General features: G+C 34.9%; 1 protein-coding gene across 5 annotated transcripts in view; it reads right to left on the bottom strand.

Moving 5' to 3' along the window:
* Positions 1 to 782: 782 nt before the first annotated feature.
* LOC126816388 (fasciclin-1) overlaps positions 783 to 18,838 on the bottom strand; it is an 87,570-nt gene continuing 69,514 nt past the window's right edge. For all 5 annotated transcript variants that reach the window (XM_050542858.2, XM_050542859.2, XM_050542860.2 and 2 more), the window contains 19 exons: positions 18,288 to 18,442; positions 17,553 to 17,712; positions 15,935 to 16,052; positions 15,123 to 15,267; positions 14,252 to 14,426; positions 13,935 to 14,049; positions 12,730 to 12,877; positions 12,006 to 12,168; positions 11,679 to 11,796; positions 10,715 to 10,862; positions 9,978 to 10,137; positions 8,161 to 8,275; positions 7,403 to 7,547; positions 6,591 to 6,753; positions 5,883 to 6,012; positions 5,062 to 5,215; positions 4,588 to 4,756; positions 4,070 to 4,184; positions 783 to 2,636 (listed from right to left, as the gene is read on the bottom strand). In XM_050542858.2, the coding sequence (XP_050398815.2) occupies positions 2,350 to 2,636; positions 4,070 to 4,184; positions 4,588 to 4,756; positions 5,062 to 5,215; positions 5,883 to 6,012; positions 6,591 to 6,753; positions 7,403 to 7,547; positions 8,161 to 8,275; positions 9,978 to 10,137; positions 10,715 to 10,862; positions 11,679 to 11,796; positions 12,006 to 12,168; positions 12,730 to 12,877; positions 13,935 to 14,049; positions 14,252 to 14,426; positions 15,123 to 15,267; positions 15,935 to 16,052; positions 17,553 to 17,712; positions 18,288 to 18,442 (2,883 nt within the window). In that variant the 3' untranslated portion in view covers positions 783 to 2,349. The remainder of the gene's footprint in view (positions 2,637 to 4,069; positions 4,185 to 4,587; positions 4,757 to 5,061; positions 5,216 to 5,882; positions 6,013 to 6,590; positions 6,754 to 7,402; positions 7,548 to 8,160; positions 8,276 to 9,977; positions 10,138 to 10,714; positions 10,863 to 11,678; positions 11,797 to 12,005; positions 12,169 to 12,729; positions 12,878 to 13,934; positions 14,050 to 14,251; positions 14,427 to 15,122; positions 15,268 to 15,934; positions 16,053 to 17,552; positions 17,713 to 18,287; positions 18,443 to 18,838) is intronic.

Here is an 18,838-nt window from a genome sequence, read left to right as displayed (position 1 = left end):
AATATTTTGGATGTGATTGTGAGGAAATGAAAATTGCAGGCAATTTTAAAACAAAACAGAGTAGTTCTTAATTATATAATCTCTGGTTTTGAATCAGGTGATGATGATGGATTTTATTCAAGTCAGATTCTAGCCACATGCCAGAACTAACTCCCACTGAGAATTCAAAAGTAGAATCATGCCAAAAATTGAATACGCCATGTTCGCCATGTTCGATAAGCAAAACCATGAAGGTGGAAATCCTTGACTTGTCGAAAAATACATGTTGGTCTGGGGGGTTGGATGGCCGAGTGGTTAGCATGTGCGTGTTGTATCATAAGGTCTGTCATTGAGTAGAATCGCATGTCCATCCGTGTGGGTTTTCTCCAGGTCCTCGCACTGCTAAAGAACCCTATGCGCATGTTGGTCTTTTAACCACAAGGTTGCTGTTAAGGATAATTCTCACAGATTTTGTACTGGTGTACTAAATCGAATTAAAAAAAACCCAGATTGACTCGATGTTGCTCCTTAAAATGGTCCATGATGCATATACTGCAAGGGAAAAATTATCAAAGGGAAGTAATATCAGCTCAGATCATCTAGTATTGAATATCTGTTGCTACTTTGCTTCACCTAATTGAGAGCTTCAGTGTTGGTGTGTACCATCGGACAAAATAAATGAGCAGCTGGTTGGAGGGAAACTACTAAATATTCTACTATCTGGCAGGAGGAGGAATTTGGAATCAGTTTCAGTATTTTCCTCGCTGATAACAAGTGGGGCATATGAAATAATAACAAAGCCGTTTAGTATATATAATAAAATTGATATGTTTATATATTGGCAATCTTTATTATGAAAAATGTATCTACAAAAACTAGCACTACAACTAGAGGACATTATACATTTACAAACAGTCCTTATATTTAACCAGCTGGATTAATATTAACCCCTATTTTCACTGGGTGGGTGGTGTAGATCATCTTAGTCCCAGTTTCGCAAAGCATTCTCAGACTTAAGTTAAGAATTTACTCAACTTTCAATCACTGTTTATTAGAAATATCTTTAATCCAGAAACACAAAAATTTACACATAGCTTCTTATTAATGTATTTGATACATTAAAACAACAAAAGTTTTATAAAGGCTATATTTTAGTTAATATAAGGCAAACAATTTTGAGTAAATTCTAAACTTAAGTTTGTGAAACCAGGGCCTGGTATCTATGAGTTGGATCCTGAGTCTGTCACAAGGAGTAGAGTCGCCTACATAAATGGGTTTTCTCTGCATACTATATTTTCTTCCCACTTTTAAAGTGGAATAGTCAAACAACATTTAATGTGAGGACTAGGTCTATGCATATATTTAAATAATTTGAGAAGAGTACAGATGGAGATGTTGTAGAAAGGCAAACCCCATTGCTTGTCGTAGTGTAGGATCAAACTTCAGAACAACCAACTGATAGAGGGGGTTGATCTGTTCACCAAAACAGTTAGTTAAGATAATCACTTCAGTAGGAAACAGATGTTCATGTAGAATTGACAAAAATATTAGATCCAGAAGAAAATACCAATCTAACTTAAACTAGACACATATTCAACAACCATTGTAATGGCACCTATTATATACAATATAACTTACCAACAAAACATAGCATTGAGGGATTTGATATGTCCTAAAAAATTCAGATTACTGGTTTTTTTTAACCAGGGCTTAAAAGCATAATATACCATAAGCTCAGCAGAATAAATCGAGGAGTCTCAATTAAGGGGCTATGAAAGATCCTCTTGTGCTTTTATATTTACAGCACTCCCTTTCGACTGATCTAACACGTAGGCCTATGCTTTAGACCATAAGGTCTGTCATTGAGTCAAATGGTGTGGATTTGATCCCAAGCCAGTGCTTGACAAGGAGCGGGGGTCACTAGCCAACTTTGTAGTTTTTCTATGGGTCCTCTGGTTTCCTCCCTCTACTAAAGACCCCTATGCATGCACAAATCATTGAAACATTGAGTGGACATTTCAGATTTATAGTTAAAAGAACTTTTAGCAGAGATAGTGACCATTACATGTACAGAGTCAAAAATAGATACAGGAAGTAAATATAGATAGGCCTACTGATAAATACCAATGAATTAAAAACTAAATCATAGTTTAGGAGCACCATTGGCTATTTTTTAGTCCGCTGTGGCTCTGACAGTGCAATAAAAGGAGGATTCCTTCTTTGAAGGCATTATATACAACTGATGAATATTTATACAAAATGATATGATACAAATGTTTCTATATACATCTATGTTAAAAAATGAAGAATGGATTTCTGGTGAAAGTCTTTTTTTTTTTGTAAGAAAATATTTTTGGTTTGATATCACTGTCATGAATAAATCTGCATTGATGTCCAGCTCACCATCACAGTTAATATAAGAAGCATTTTTTCCAAGCGTAATGATACACCACTGAGTACAGGCTGTGCATTCGGGGTGGTTGCAGGCGGTGTCCTATGTTCCACACTGTCAGATACTCTGCTGGAAGTTTTTGCAGTTGTCGTTGGTGATGATGTTGAATACAAGAAATTATCGATGACGTGGATAATTCCATTGGATGCCAATAAATTAGCTTTGATAATACGACCTTGAACATCTTTCCAGCTGAACATTACGTCTGTAAAGAGAAATAATTTAGTATTAATCAGACATCTTTGAATAAATGAATTTAAATCTCTTATAATGTGAATAATTGATTTAAAGGGCCAATCTCGATTATATTTGGGAGAGTAAAACCATTTAATTTTTGTTAAAAGCCCTTAAAAACCTCCAGCTTAGGCTGAGCAACTAACTCAATATACGCGATACGTTTTGAAACAACTTAAAATGGAAATGATGACTGGTATACCAAGCTCTATTAAAAATCGGGATGGTCCCTTTAATGCAGTGACATGCAGAGCGGATGACAGCCCCACCAGGCATCCATTTCAGGGGGCCATTCAATCAAAGACAGAAATTAATTAAATTTCTTTAAATTCGAAATTATTGTTGTAAAAATTGTTGTACAAGCTATCCTACATAATTTGAATGTAAAGTTTATTTCTTCGGATTTGAAATATGTAAAGCGTCTTCCTTTCTCTCACAGTTCTGAGTACTAGGCTCTTTCCTTGAGTTTCAGGGGCATATACAATCAAGGAGTTGTCCCCTGGCATCACTAAACATCTGTATGCCACTGGTTCAATGTCACATTACAAGCATATTGAACAATGTGAATCAAATTAAAGGTAGATGTTGCTTTCCAACAATCTTCAATCGTTGTCAAGAGGTCATATCTGCCCTACTAGTTTGTATCAAAGAAGTGTATAAATTTTCCTCCAAAACAATAATATTGTAAGGAGGGCAAACCAAAGGGCAAATAACTCAAATGTACACTCACTCGTAACATATTGAGGACATTTTTAAGAAGAGTTATTTCCAGTGTACAATATGAGGTTATCTCCCATGCATTCTCTAAACAATAGATAGGTTTTACATATCAGAGTGACCATAAAGGATTTTCAACTGCATAAGGACCTATGATTTGCAATGGGGGCGTCATACACACTTGTTGTACAAATCAACACTTTCTCACCAGATCTAGGCTACAACAGGCATCAAGTCAGATTCTTGACATTTTAAACAGGAGATTATCTACCATTGATATTTTGGATTTGTTTTCTAAACTAAATGTTCAGGTTGAATCCATGTGATCATGGATTTAGCTGTTAGAAATTAAATATTGTCTGAAAAATTGTTGGGATCGGCAACTTTAACTTGGAACTTCACTTAACTCTTTGAGGGTGCTCAACTGTCAGCCTGAAACTTCCCGAATAGATGGTATTACAATAGAATTACACTAAATAGAGTCCTATCACAGATATGATGCTGAATGAAATATTTCAGCTCTGATGACTGGTCGAGATAGCATCATATTCAGTTGGTGCATGCCTTGTCACCCAATAATCTTGTATAACTGACTCCTTTTAAGGGATTGAGAGCATTCACTTCTGTGAGATCCAATCGCCTTTGGCCCTCACCCTGTATATTGAGATGTTTGTAAAAGAATCTTACCGTCATTAGCTGTCTGTAATGTTACATTAGTTGGTAATGAATCAGATTTAACATAGCCTTGTTTTAAATCGATGTAAGTCACTTCACTCCCATTTATAACATGACGCCAAAATACCTACAATAATAAAATGACAGCATATAGCTAATTGTGTAAAGTGATTTACTTAGAGAGAGCGTTAACGTCACAAACTAGATCATTTTGGGACTAACATATATCGTTCAATTTTAAATCTACAATTCACTTGCAAGTAGAAGTCTTTAAAAGCCTTAGGAAAATGGACAGGTGACCCTATTCCTTGTGACATACAAGCTGGGAATCGAAAAACCACGAGGTTTGACAGGTCACCCTACATATAAACTTGGGATCGAAACCATACCACTTGACTCAATGACAGACCTTACGATCTAAAGCATATGCATTAGACCACTCAACAACCCTGAGCTAGAGAGAACAGTATTGGTCCAAGTGGAAAAGAATTTTTAAAGACATTTGCGACCGAAAGAACTTTCTAACTTACTTTTAATTTATCCTCTCGAGATAATCCTTGCTTCTTTGCATAATCAGAAAATTCCATTAAATTATCCGAGTTGTCACTTGGTGCCAGGAACGTGAAAGTAACACCATCTCGTGATAATAGGTCTGTAACATTTGGTGTTACTAATAAATCTAATAATGCAATAGATGTTCTGGAAAAAACCCAAAAGAAGTTAATATTATGCCAATTGGCATTCTCTGCAGACGATATAAACAGGATATGGTCAGCGCTACCTATAATCTTTGGATGGTCCTCTTTTTAATCTGACAGAATCTATATATGAAGATTATCTGCTGTTGATTTTTTTCTTACCGGTAATTAAATGTCAAATTTAGGTACATTAAAGATACATTATGTAAGATTTAGATATTGTCTGAAAAATACAAATGATGATCCACACCTTTAAATTACTGAAACATGTTAAATTGGTTAATACACAGATGGTGAAGAACTTACCTGATACTGTCTTCAGATTGCAGTCTTTCTAATAATGTGAGAGGAGAATAATTAAGGAATGACTCAATGATGTAGATAACACCATTTGTAAAAGCAAAACCTTGTGCTACAAGATCAATTGCAGTCTTCTCGTAACCAGCATCAATAAATGAACCTGTAAATATTCAAAATGAAACGAAATGAAATAAAATGAAATGAAATAGAGCTTAACGTCCTACTGCTCTGACTGGGCTAATGAAGACAGGTATCATATGTGCTATAAGGGAAATGAAATGTAATGAAATGAAATGGGGTTTAGCGTTCTACTTCCCTGATTATTGGGATAATGAAGATGGGCATACGCCATACAGTGTGCTGTGAGGAAAGTTTTGCCTGCACAGCGGCACTATGGCCTACTCTTATATCAAATTCTAACTGCCAAGGGTTCTTTTAATGCATGACAATGTGTACACAGGACTTAGTCTTTTTGTCCCATCCGAACAACTATGCATTTTCCCTTGCCAGGCCCTCTGTCCTGTATCACTGACAAGGGGGAGCTATGCCAGGATCGTACAGAGGACTGAAATAGTAACAAAGACAAGATAGTTTTAATCAGTAAAATATATGGACAAGGTATAGCTTTTAATGTTTTGTCAACACAATCCCTTGGTCATTGTGAGGGTAACATATGGTTATTTTTTTATAAGCTCGTATATGCAATGCCAATAAGTAGAATTCTGCCAGGACATCAGCAGTTTTCACCTACTCTTTATCAAATCAACACCAAATTTACCACTACTGTATATTTGAAGTGAGATATATTAAATGATGAATGAATGTACCTGTTGCAGATCTTCTGATAGTTATTGTAACATTTAATGCTGATCTGGTAGTAACATAATCAGAATCAGGATATTTACGTAGAAAGGCATCGTCATATCTAGCTTGAGGTAAAACATGACCAGCGTATAACTGAAAATAATAAAAGAGATAAGGGTAAAAGGTAAAATCATTAAATTAAGGGACTTCAGAAAGGGTATACAGACGTGTGCGCTTCAAAAGGGTATACAGAAAAAGTAAATTTATGTTCCCAAACATGTTTCCATTTGTCTGTGGTACAGGACGGAGGGCTTGTTAAGGACAATGTCTAAATTAAGTTTCATGTTAAATCACATTTCATTTCATTTCATAAGGGATTTTCCGACATGGTATCCCCTTCTCAGTGGTGACAGTTGTCTAGTCCTGTGTATACATCGACGTGCACGTAAAAGATCCCTTGACAATTGGAATTCGATATAAGAGTAGGCCATAGAGCTGCTGCTTGGGCAAAATTTCCCCCATAGCCCACTGTATGGCGTATGCCTGTCTTCATTAGCCCAGTTTAGGAGCAGAACATTAGAACGTTTAAAAACCCCACTTTATTTCACAAATAACAAATTCTGCTCTGGGGAGCTGTAGTAGTGTATAATAACTTTATGAATAATAAAACTAATATTTTGAAATTGTATCATAAAACACAATAGGATACAGATAGCTATAGATCTACTTACCCGTTTAAGTATTTTTGGAGATTTTTGTATTTTATCTAATTTATGATAATCTAAAGATTGAATATAATCACCAGACGGTATAAATAATGTCATTAAACGATTATCATTTGATGTTATTAAATCATTAAATTCAGGGACTAAACTCATCAAATCTTGAAAGGGCCTGAAATAAAAATGGAATTTGAAGTTAGTTAATCAGGGGTACAATATATGTTAATTAATTAATTAATATTGATGTTAATTAGTCAGTGATACGATATATGTTAATTAACCAGGGTTACATTAGAAGTTGATTAACCAGGGTTACATTAGAAGCTGATTAACCAGGGATACAATATATGTTAATTAACCAAGGGTACAATAAAAGTTGATTAACCAGAGGTACAAATAGAAGCTAATTAACCAAGGTTACAATAGAAATTGATTAACCAGGGGTACAAAAGCTGTTGATTAACAAGGGGGGCCGATAGAAAGTAATTAACCAGGGATACAAATAGAAACTGAATAACCAGAGGTAGTACAAACCTGGGGCAAAATAGAAGTTAACAAATTAGGAGTATATTATAATCTCAGTGTTACAGCATATTTGTTAATGTTTAAACAATAAATATGTTTAATTTTATCAACCATATTTGTTAATGTTTAAACAATAAATATGTTTAATTTTATCGACCATATTTACATCTGTATTCCTGGTTGCATAAGAAGGGGATCCAGTGCACTGCTTTGCCTGGGGGGCTACAGGTTTTACAACACAAATAAATGAATCAGAAGTCAATAAAATTTATCAATGTTAATTATAATAAACTTACTTAAGTTCCTCCATATTTTCCAGAGCTTCAGCAATAGTCATATAAGGTAGATAGAATATAGTATCTATTACATGTATTCTACCATTAGATGCAGGTATATCAGGCTTTATTACTCTTGCCCATAAATTATTATTTATAGCAAATACTGAAAATATAATCAACTTTATAAATATATGGAAATACAAAAAATATTGTCAGTAATCCCTTTAAAACAAATACGAATAGAATTGAACCATTTCGGAAATGATATTCCCTGTTAGAGATTCAACTACTCATGAAATACTGTAGTTTTTAAAGGATTAACAATCACTCAAATAACTTTCAAAGATTTTAATACATATAATGCATTCTCTCCCTACTTAACATCTTTAGAAGTTTGAACTAAAAAAAACCGATACCACTTAAATACATTGTGGACATTAATTTCCTTCAATAATTCTTTTTAATTATATTATAATTATATTAGCAGACTCTAAGATGTATGGCAGATTTACGAAAAAATGAGTGTGTGTGTGTGGGGAAGGGGGTGGGGGGGCACGATATTTAAAAGTTAATTAAATGTATAAATTAGGTTTTTTCATTGGAGATGTATAAGGTATTATGTACTGGAAATGTGGATTATTTAGTCATTGCTGAAGACCCAAAGCAAGATGGTATGGCCATTGTAGCCCCTCACCCAAGTACGTCAAGCCACAGAGAATAAATCTTTACATTGTTAATGGTTTATGATCACCCTTAATTAAAGTATAAGTACCCACCATGTCCATTTTTTCTGATAATATAAATAACATTTTCATCTGCTTTTAACATTTCCCGATCTCTTATCTCGTCTATATATTTAGCTACACCAGATATTATATGACTCTGTAAGATCTGAAAGTAAACATTAGCCCGGTTTATGGAGAAAAGTGGACCTTATGAATCAAGCCTGGAAATAAGGCACCTTATAGCTGTCACTGACAATGTCAGGCACAGATTCAGGCTTTGTCAGGCACTAAACCTCTGGTAACTGTCATTTTGTCCGGCACTGATTTGTCTTTTTTATTGATATTATTAATACATGTTCGGTACTAAGTTATTTCCAGGCCTGCTTATGATGTTAAACCCTACTTCATTTCATTTTAATAGTCACAACTCCATAACATCTAATTTTTGAGGAGTTTTACTGACAGGAATTTGAACCCCATATAAAATTAAATATAAAAAATAGCGAGATCTACCTATTTTTTGGTACTATAATCATCAATATTATTCAGAACACCATTTGCTACGCAACACAATATTTAATACAAAAACATAATATGGAACACAATTACTATTTTATTTAAAGCGACGTTTCGTTGAGGGTTCTCTCAACGTTTTCAAGCAAATGATAATGAAAATAATGTACCGAGGGTTTATATACAAAAACAAGTAACAACTAATTAATCTAATCAATAGGGAAACCATTTAACATGTTACGGTGTCGCGATAAGAATATCACACCGAGAAGGCCTAACCCTTAAGATGTTGAATGGTTTCCCTATTAATTAAGATTAATTAGTTGTTACTTGTTTTTGTATATAAACCCTCTGTACATTATTTTCATTATCATTTGCTTGAAAGCGTTGAGAGAACCCTCAACGAAACGTCGTTTTAAGTAAAATAGTAATTGTGTTCCATATTATGTTTTTGTATTACGTATGTCAATTGCTAAATGCCGCTCAAAGAAGAAAACACAATATTTGTTGTTGAAGTCTATGAAAGGGAATGGGAGCTAATTGAAGAAAAAATTAACTGATGATCTGTGTATAAGTTGTTGTGCGTGTAAACGAAACCTTTGACAAAGATTAGGAAGGAGAAATGCTGCTGCCCAGGAAACGTTTCCCTCATGGTGAATGTCTATCTGCTTTAAACAAGTTGGTGCAGAACAATAGGACATTAACCCTTAACCGGTCATTGTCGACTATAGTCACCACAGCGTTATACTGCTAAGTGGTCACGATTGACTAAAGTCGACCACAGCAAGAACCTTTTTGATAAGCCGCATTTGTGTATTTAGTTTCGTATTTAATTGATATGGCCAAGCATGCCTGTCAGATAGGAACTTGTCTTCTCAAGGGCATTGAGAAAAACATGTCTTTGTTCAACATTTTTTGATGAAAAACGTAATTTGACAATGTCTTGAACGTTAAAGACCCTCGAAGTAGTTGAAATACTTAAAATGATTTGCAAATTATAGATCAACTTATCCCTTTCAACTTTTTAATTGAGAAAAACATGTCTTTGTTCAACATTTTTTGATGAAAAACGTAATTTGACAATGTCTTGAACGTTAAAGACCCTCGAAGTAGTTGAAATACTTAGAATGATTTGCAAATTATAGATCAACTTATCCCTTTCAACTTTTTAATTGGTGTCAAGAGTCTATCACTTATAATTATTCAACAGTAGTCGATTGAAATAGGCATACAAAATATTTGATGTCAGCCTTTATTTAGCCTGACCACTTGACGTCACGACGTCAAAATGACGTCAACCGGTTAAGAGTTAAAACCCATTTCATTTAATTTCTATTTTATTTAGTCAAACTTACCTTTCTAGCTCGAGGTATATCTTTTAATACAGCATCTATAGTAGACCATTGTAGTTTAGAATAGGCATCGTTCCGAGGTATAAAAATTGTATAATTCTCAGATAAATTAGATAGTTGAACATTTAAATCTTGTACAGCTGTTATCAAAGCAGACGTAAAACTAGAAAATAAAACATTAATATTCAGATCCTGATTTTTATAAATTCCTATTTGTGTTAACCGTCCATTTGCTACAACCAGACCATTGCAGGACCAAGCAAGACCATATGAAATCCGAAAGATGAAAGGATATAGTGTGGTTCTTGGTGAGTATGTCGCTGGCTCACTGACTAGGAGATCCCTGGTTCAATATCGGTGTTGGCCGAAACAGTTCCTCAGAATTTTCCAGAGTAGTTTCCCCTTGTCAGTGATCCAGGATGTAAGTTAAGATTTTATTACCCTTCCTAGACTAATAACCACTGCCTTAAGTAAATACCACTTTCTGATAACAGAGAGATGGAGGGCAATGGGGTTTAACATCCACACGTCCACTTGACAGGAACTGAGCAACTTTGGGACTAACACATGGTCACCAAACCATTCCAAATCAGAGCTATTTATACCTAAATGGCTTAGCACTCAGCTGTACTGTCTTTTAGTGCCACTCGGCAGAGAAAGAGTTAAAACCCATCCTATTTTATTACATGAACAGGACTATTGAAATAAACAAGTGTCTGATATTTTGCTAATAATCTTACGTAAGATCGCTATGTTTAGCTATTTCCTGTACGATATTTCTGATTGGTAAATGTAGAATATCATCTACTATATGTAATACACCATTAGAACACCAGATATCTTTCACTATTACACGTGCTCGAACATGACTTCCTTCTACCTCAAACTCTACAAAATAAAAGTTTGTTAGTTAGTCATTGCAAAATCAGAAAGACTTATCCACTTCTAATCACATCCCTAGAATATTCCAATAGAATAATGTCTTCTAACCACATCCCTAGAATATTCCAATAGAATAATGTCCTTGGTTTGGTTTCAATATATTATTTGGGTATCATTATGGCAGTGTAGATCATACAGTATGTTACCTATGCAAGTCATGGAATTCATCCTTGTACTTGTGGATTTCAGAGTTTACTCATTGCGTTGCTTAGTAATCAAGAGTAATTCTATTCCAAAGAATTGTGTATTGTACGTGTCAATGAATACCAATCTAAGTTAGACAATTTTTCTTTATATATCAAAAACTTGAAGGGTCAAACAATAATCCCAATATCAATATTATTCCCAGTATCATTAGTATTTCCAATATACATACACTGTAAATCAATCACAATATCAATAACATTCCCAATATCAATCTCAATACCAATCCCAATATCACTAATATTATTTCCAAGATAAATTTCAAGATTACTCCCAATATTATTTCCAAGATCGATCTCAATGTCATTACCAATATCAATCCCACTATAAATATAAATATCAATGTATATCCATATTATTAATAATATCAGTCTCAATATCATTCCCAAGATCAATATCAATATTATTCCCAAGATCAATATCAATATTATTCCCAAGATCAATATTGTTGATCTTCCCAAGATCAATATTATTAATCTTCCCAATATCAATATTATTGATCTTACCAATATCAATATTATTCCCAATATCAATATCATTCCCAATTTTTCCACTGACCTCCTGTTTCTTTATCTTTAAATAATGTAAGAGTTTTTCCGGCCATAGTTCCAACTTGTACAGATTTTGCTATATCAGATGACATGTGAATTCCTTGCACTATCTGACCTTTTATTGCCTGCAAGTTATACAGAATATTGTGAGATTATTATTGGAAATTGGATATTACAGTACATCTGATCATCCATTTTCAACAAGATAATAAATGTAATTCAATTGATATAATATCACCAACTTATTGAAAATGCAAGCACTTCTCTATGTAGAGCAAATCATGAGAGTCCTGCAACACTTTGAAAAGCAATATTAACACCTAACGGTACTTACCTCATGAACAATATAGGAGAATGATCTCAATGTCTTTATTACTTGCTGATCGGCTTGTTCTAAAACTGAATTTCCCGCCATAAAAACTGTTCTAGGACCAGTATTATCTGACAGCAGCTTGTCTTCAATATCTTGATCTTCGAGAGCAAACGAGTACATTATACTGAAATAAGAACATGTCAGAAATGTGATTTAATTTCTTATTTTTTTTCGCACTAACCAGGCTAATTAAGATAATAATAATAATAATAATGTGAGTTTTTGTTGAGCGCTCATTCCATTACGTAAAGTACTGCTCCTGGGGCATATTTGGCTCTCCACTATCAAACAGAATCTATCTTAATACTTTAATCATAGGCTGTTAGAAATAGGTGTGTCTTTAACTGTGACTTAAAACATTCTAGACTTTTTCAGTTCCTAATGTTGTATGGTAACGAGTTCCACAATTGAGGCGCACAGTGAGCAAAACATCGGTGTCCAAAAGATTTAAGCCTGAAAGTTGAAACTGCAAGTTTTTGTTCATTTTGGGATCTTAAAGATCTGGATGGCGCATAAGGAGAGATGGGCACGGGCAGTGGCTCTATGGCTTATTCCTGGTTAGAATTGCAGCTGTCAAACAGTGCAAAAGTCAGCATTCACAACCTTATGGTACCACCCGGGTCATCAAAAAATTACGTCCTCCAGGCCTAATATCATGTTACCCAACTGGTATAATTAAGCTTACCTTAATTGTGGAATATTTTCCATGGCTTCCCATAAAGTAAAATTTCTCATAAATAGAACATTACTGATAAAATGAATAACACCGTTAGTACAGCCAATATCCATTACTTCTATCTTGGCACGAACTGTACCACTTTCTATATACGTCTCTAAAATAAATACATATAAAAACACATTTAAATAACACAATAACACTGTTCAATATATATAGATATTTAGAAAGATCAATATATATAGATATTCAGATAGCTCAATATGGATATATATTTAGATAGATCAATATGGATATATATTTAGATAGATCAATATGAAAATATATGAAGATAACTCAATATGGATAGAAAACGATATCGATCAATATGGATAGATATCTATATACATCAATATATATAGATATTAGAGATATTAGTTAAATAAATATATATTGATATCGATATACGTCCATCAAAGACATGAGAAACCGGATAAAAATCCAAATGGTCCAATTAATACTACAGTGTATTACAAAAAATCAAATGTGGGATGTCATATTGCACATATAACCGTTTAGACAACAAACCTCATCTCTCAACCCTCCATGTTTCGAGATAAGAGATGGTGCTATAATAGTTCAACCGAGCAAAGCCCAACGCAAATCACATCGGGCATCAGTAAGCAAAATTGACAATATTTTTCATTAAAACAACGATTGATTATATTGTTATTTATAATATTTCTGCCACATCCAACTACAATTAAGCCTATAATCCTACCTAACCCAGGTATAAATCATCGTATTTAAAATCGAGGAATTAAGCCGTTACTAGGAATGCCGTTTTTACATGGGAGATGTACGACGGTGTATGTCGGATAAAAACACCGCTTCATTAATTTAAACGTGAATATTTGGAGTTATGTGATAGTTGTGGCACTACATTGGCCTCTGTATGTTTAAATAGTCATAATAGTATGAAATTATCTTATTTTTAAGATGTTACATGCATTAATAAAGAAACTGAGTCTGCCACTTGGAACTAAAGGTATCCAATCGTAGCTAAAAACAAGCACATCAGTATATCTCAACGTTTTTAGCTATATTTAACGGTTATATGTGTTATATCTAAATTTCTAAAATAGGCATGCTTATTTTCAGCAATGTTCATTTATGATTTTTACCTATTGATTCCATGAATAAACCTTCTTCTTGATAAAAATATGTTATCTTACCTCCCTGTACGTGTATTATAGAAACTATTTTATCATCTATTGTAGTCAGAGTTTGATCAGCTTCTAAATCACTTGAACTTAAATCTACTCCTGATATAATATGACCTTGTATTAACTGTAAATACAGAAATGAAATGAAGTTTAACGTCCTACTGTTCTGAGCGTATGAAGACAGGCATTCGTCATTAATCTTCTATAAGGCAAAGTTTGCCCTACTCTTTTTTCGAAGTCTAACTTAAAATTGTATTCCATAGAATTGTGACCTGTGTATTTCAAATTCAATTACTAAATGCCATTGAAACAGACGATCTACTTACATAATTGAGTGTTTTCATACCCTCTTCATCATTTCTTCTCAGTTCTTCTTGTTGTGTAATTGGTATTTTACCGAATGCCCAATTAGTTGGTACGAATACAGTGAATGTTTCATTCGTTCTTTGTAAACTCTGTTTTACTGCGTCTGGTAATCGGTTCATATAACCTAACATATTACTGAAATCAAACAATACCATTACTACTTTGAGAAAATGAAATGAAATGGGGTTTAACGTTCTACTGTTCTGCATTGACGGGCATAGGCTATACAGTGTGCTATTAGTGGAATTTTGCTCAGACAGCAGTGATATAGCCTGCTCTTATATCGAATTCTGACTGTCAAGGATTCTTTAATGTGCACGCCAATGTGTACATGGGACCTCTTTTTTTCTTCCATCTCATCCGAACAACTATACACTGTCCTTGCCAAGTCCCCTGTCCTGCACCGCTGACAAGATGACCTCCCTGTCCCAGGCTAATGAAGATGCATATACATCATGCAATGTATTATATACCAGAGAACTTTCTCGCAGACAATGTTGATTATCTGGAGATCTTTAATATACTGCCAATGGTACACATGTGACCTCGGTTTTCCTTGCCAGGCTCTGTCCTGCGCCATTGACAAGAGAAAATCCAGCTGGAAAATTGTGAGGATCTTTCTTGTCCAAAAAGGTGACAGAAACCTGAAACTCCTGGTGAGTGAGCTAGCACCATATTAACTGTAGATTGTTTACCTTATGTCTTAATCGGACACTAGGGACAAACGTTTTAGTTCTCCTAGATTTTGGTAAAAAAAATAATTAAAGCAAAATGAGTTAAGTTATGATGTTACTCTTTATCACAAAGATCAAAATATTCATTGTACTATACCTTGCATCAGGTAAAAATGCCATTTTTTGTAGAATATTTTGATAGATATAATGTAATAAATCATCTATAACATGTAATACACCATTTGTAACAGGTATGTTAGCTTGTACTATTCTAGCTCGAACTCGGTTGTTAGATACATATACTGAAAAAAAAGAAGATATGACTGGATACAATCGTTTTTCTGCTGCAAAAAATACTGAACATTCTTATTGACACCTGTATGTATTGTGATGAAAGCAAATGAAATGAAATGAAATGGGGGTTAACATCCTACTGTTCTGCTCCGACTGGTACGGGCACACGCCATACACAGGACCTTGGTTTTTCGTCCAATCCAAACGACTAGACACCTGTCCTGGTCAGGCACACTCTGCCCGGCACCACTGACAAGGGGAAACCACTTCAGAAAATGATCTTTCTTAGCCAATACAGAGATCGAACACACGACCTCCAGGCTAGCCAGCCAGTGTGTTACCCACTTAGCCACCGTGGCTCTCTACAGATGAAAGGATAACATGCATTTACCCTTTAGTACCTGATTCACAAAAATAATGACTACCCTATTAGTTCCGGGAGAAAAGCGATCTGTTTTACATTGAGTGCTTTAGCTGATTTTTGAATGGGCCTTCTTCTTCATCTAATAAAGTTGAACATCTGCTTCCACCGATTGTGATGTCACAGACAAGTTGTCTTATCTTATTATGCTTACGGCATGCAAGGGTCTTTCCTGACTAGTAAAAGTTATTTTATAATGTATACCTACCACTTCCTTGATGTCTAGTAAAAGTTATTTTATAATGTATACCTACCACTTCCTTTATGTCTAGTAAAAGTTATTTTATCACCAGCTGATGTTGTAAAATCTGGTATAGTTCCGACTGTAGGTATAAACTGTACACTATATGGTATAATATGGGCTTTATAAACCTAGAAATAGAAAATTTGTATTTGCAATCAATATTAATAAGCAGCATCCATTTCTTAAAGTTTGGTTCACATTTTTATATCACTACATTTGGATATACCTAGGGCTAGATCTATTTGTTAAGGCCAACTCAATTTTCGTTAAGGTCGCTGAGGTGTTAATAATGTAAAGGGCATGTGATTGTTGGCGAGTGACTTGGTTAGGGTTTAGGGTAAGCATTAGGGATAGGTCCAGGGTTAGGGTTAGGGTTAGGGTTGGGATTAGTGCTAGCCCTATTTACATCTCGTGACCTTTGACCAAACTTGAAGTTAGACTTATCAAATAGATCTTACTATACCTTGTGCTGTGAAAAAACAACTGATCCCACTTCATGTTTATTTGAAAAGTTCAAATTGCAATATTATTACAATTTGTATTATGCCTCTGTCCAAAGCAGTGTGGGGGATGGATGGCCAAATGGCTAGCACGTGCGCGCTGTATCATAAGGTCTGTCATTGAGTCAAATGGCGTGGTTTCGAATCCCGAGTTGTACGTGACAAGGAGTAGGGTCGCCTGTCCAACCTCATGGGTTTTCTCCGGGTCCTCCGGTTTCCTCCTACTGCTAAAGAACCCTACGTGCAAGCAATTGAAATAAAATTGAACCATATTATAATCCCGAAATGACCTTGTTTGGGTGGAGTGGACGTTTAACCTCATTTCTCTTTCTCTAAAGCAGTGCATCAGTAATAATGGCTATATCTATAATGTGTTTTATCCACTCTACAGGTATTGTCTAATTACCTCCCTTTACCCAAGAGCTTTTAAATCGTAGAAAGAGACCCAAATGCTAATGAAGACTGGAACAGTTTTTTTGTGTAATTCATACCTCATCCAGCCAGTGCCCACTTAAATACAGGGATCAAGTGTCTTTATTCTTGACAAACAATTTGACACACAGTTCAGGTCCAAGACCAAGATCCAATTTAGCCAGCATGTAGCTTCTCCCACTTTCACTAAATACAAAGTCTGCAATATTTCACAGGCCATTTTGTACATTTTGTACTGCGATCACTGTCATAAATAATTTTACTGTTCATCACGGGCAGATCCATAGGAGGGGGTCCAACACCCCCCACCCCTGCTCAGCTACATGTGCTTTATCATCAGATGGTGGGATGGGAGATTATATGGGCATTCAAAGCAGCGAGATAATGATATAGACATGTGTGATATTATAATTAATGCTTTGCATCAAAGAAATTCAATCACAACGTGATCCTATTAATTCATTATAAAAATTGACGTCAAACGGGTGGAGGGGGGGGATTTCTCTCTTTAAAAAGCTCAGTGCATATGTATGGCTACGTAATTTGGAGACGATGATGGCATCATACATTGTCATCTGTCAAATTTCCTTAACAGAAACCTGGCAAACCCCTTCCTGTAAAAATTTCAGGATCTGCCCCAGCATCACAGATTTACTGTTGATACAATTAAACATTAATTAAATTATTCTATATTACCTTTTGCAGGAGTAGCCAATCCTGGAAGAGTTTATCCTGTCCATATTGAGGCATTGGATAAAGAAAGGAATCATTAGGTGAGAACGATGTAAAGAATAAATCAGATCTGTTAGTTTCTGCTGCTAGTATCGGTACCACTATCTTTGCTTTTATAATTGATCTACGAATATAAATGGCATTTTATTAAGCATTTAAACATATATTAATGATAACATATAATTTTGAAGATGGGTGACAATCTCTACACAAGTTGAAAAGGAATCTATAGGCTGTGACAGCATTTTCTTAAGCGATCTCCCTATGTGTCACTCTATTTTCTGATCGTTTACCAATCTCAGAAAATTCTTATTCAAACACTCTTCTTTACTTCTATACGAAAATATTCAAAGTAAATGTCAAGCAATATAGGGTGGGGTGAGCAGTACTATAAACAGAACCACTATATAAAGGGAAATAATTATCAATCAATTATAAGTCATTTTCCGGAATGGTTCCTCTTTATCAGTGGTGCAGGATAGCGGCCCTGGCAAGGACAGTGTCAAGTCTTGTGGATTGGCGTGCATGTAAAAGCACCCTTGACAGTTGGAAATCAAAATAAGAGGTAAAGCGCTGTCCAGGCAAAATTTTCTTCACAGCACACTGCATGGTGCTTTCATTAGCCCAGTTGCTGTAGAAAAGTAGGACGTTAAACCCCATTTTATTTCCAATTATAAGTCAAATTCTAAATATACTTACGAGAATGAATAAGATGGGATATCAGGATGAGAAAGATAATCTGGTAAGTTTTTATGGCTACAGTAAGGGGCAATAACTCGATCAATTATGTGAACTATTCCATTATCTCCTCTGATATTACCTCGTACAATGCGAGCGCCGTTTACAGTATGATACTGAAAAAAAAAGATATAATAATTCTTTACTAATTATTCAGATTCTTCAATCATGGTAGGTCTAGAGTGGAATCATGGCAGGTCTAGAGTGGAATCATGATAGGTCTAGAGTGGAATCATGGTAAGTCTAAAGTGGAATCATGGCAGGTTTAGAGTGGAATCATGGCAGGTCCAGAGTGGAATCATGGCAGGTCTAGAAAGGAATCATGGCAGGTCTAGAAAGGAATCATGGTATGTCAAGAGTGGAATCATTCCAGGTCTAGAGTGGATTCATGACTGGTCTGGAATGGAATCATTCCAGGTCTAGAAAGGAATCAGGGTATGTCAAGAGTGGAATCATTCCAGGTCTAGAGTGTAATCATGACAGATTCTGGGTGGAATCATGGCAGGTCCAGA

The sequence above is a fragment of the Patella vulgata genome, chromosome 3 (genome assembly GCF_932274485.2).
Source record: "Patella vulgata chromosome 3, xgPatVulg1.2, whole genome shotgun sequence".
Classification (NCBI taxonomy): domain Eukaryota; kingdom Metazoa; phylum Mollusca; class Gastropoda; family Patellidae; genus Patella; species Patella vulgata.
Note: the sequence above shows the minus strand (reverse complement) of the source record. Positions and strands in the feature narration are given on the sequence as shown.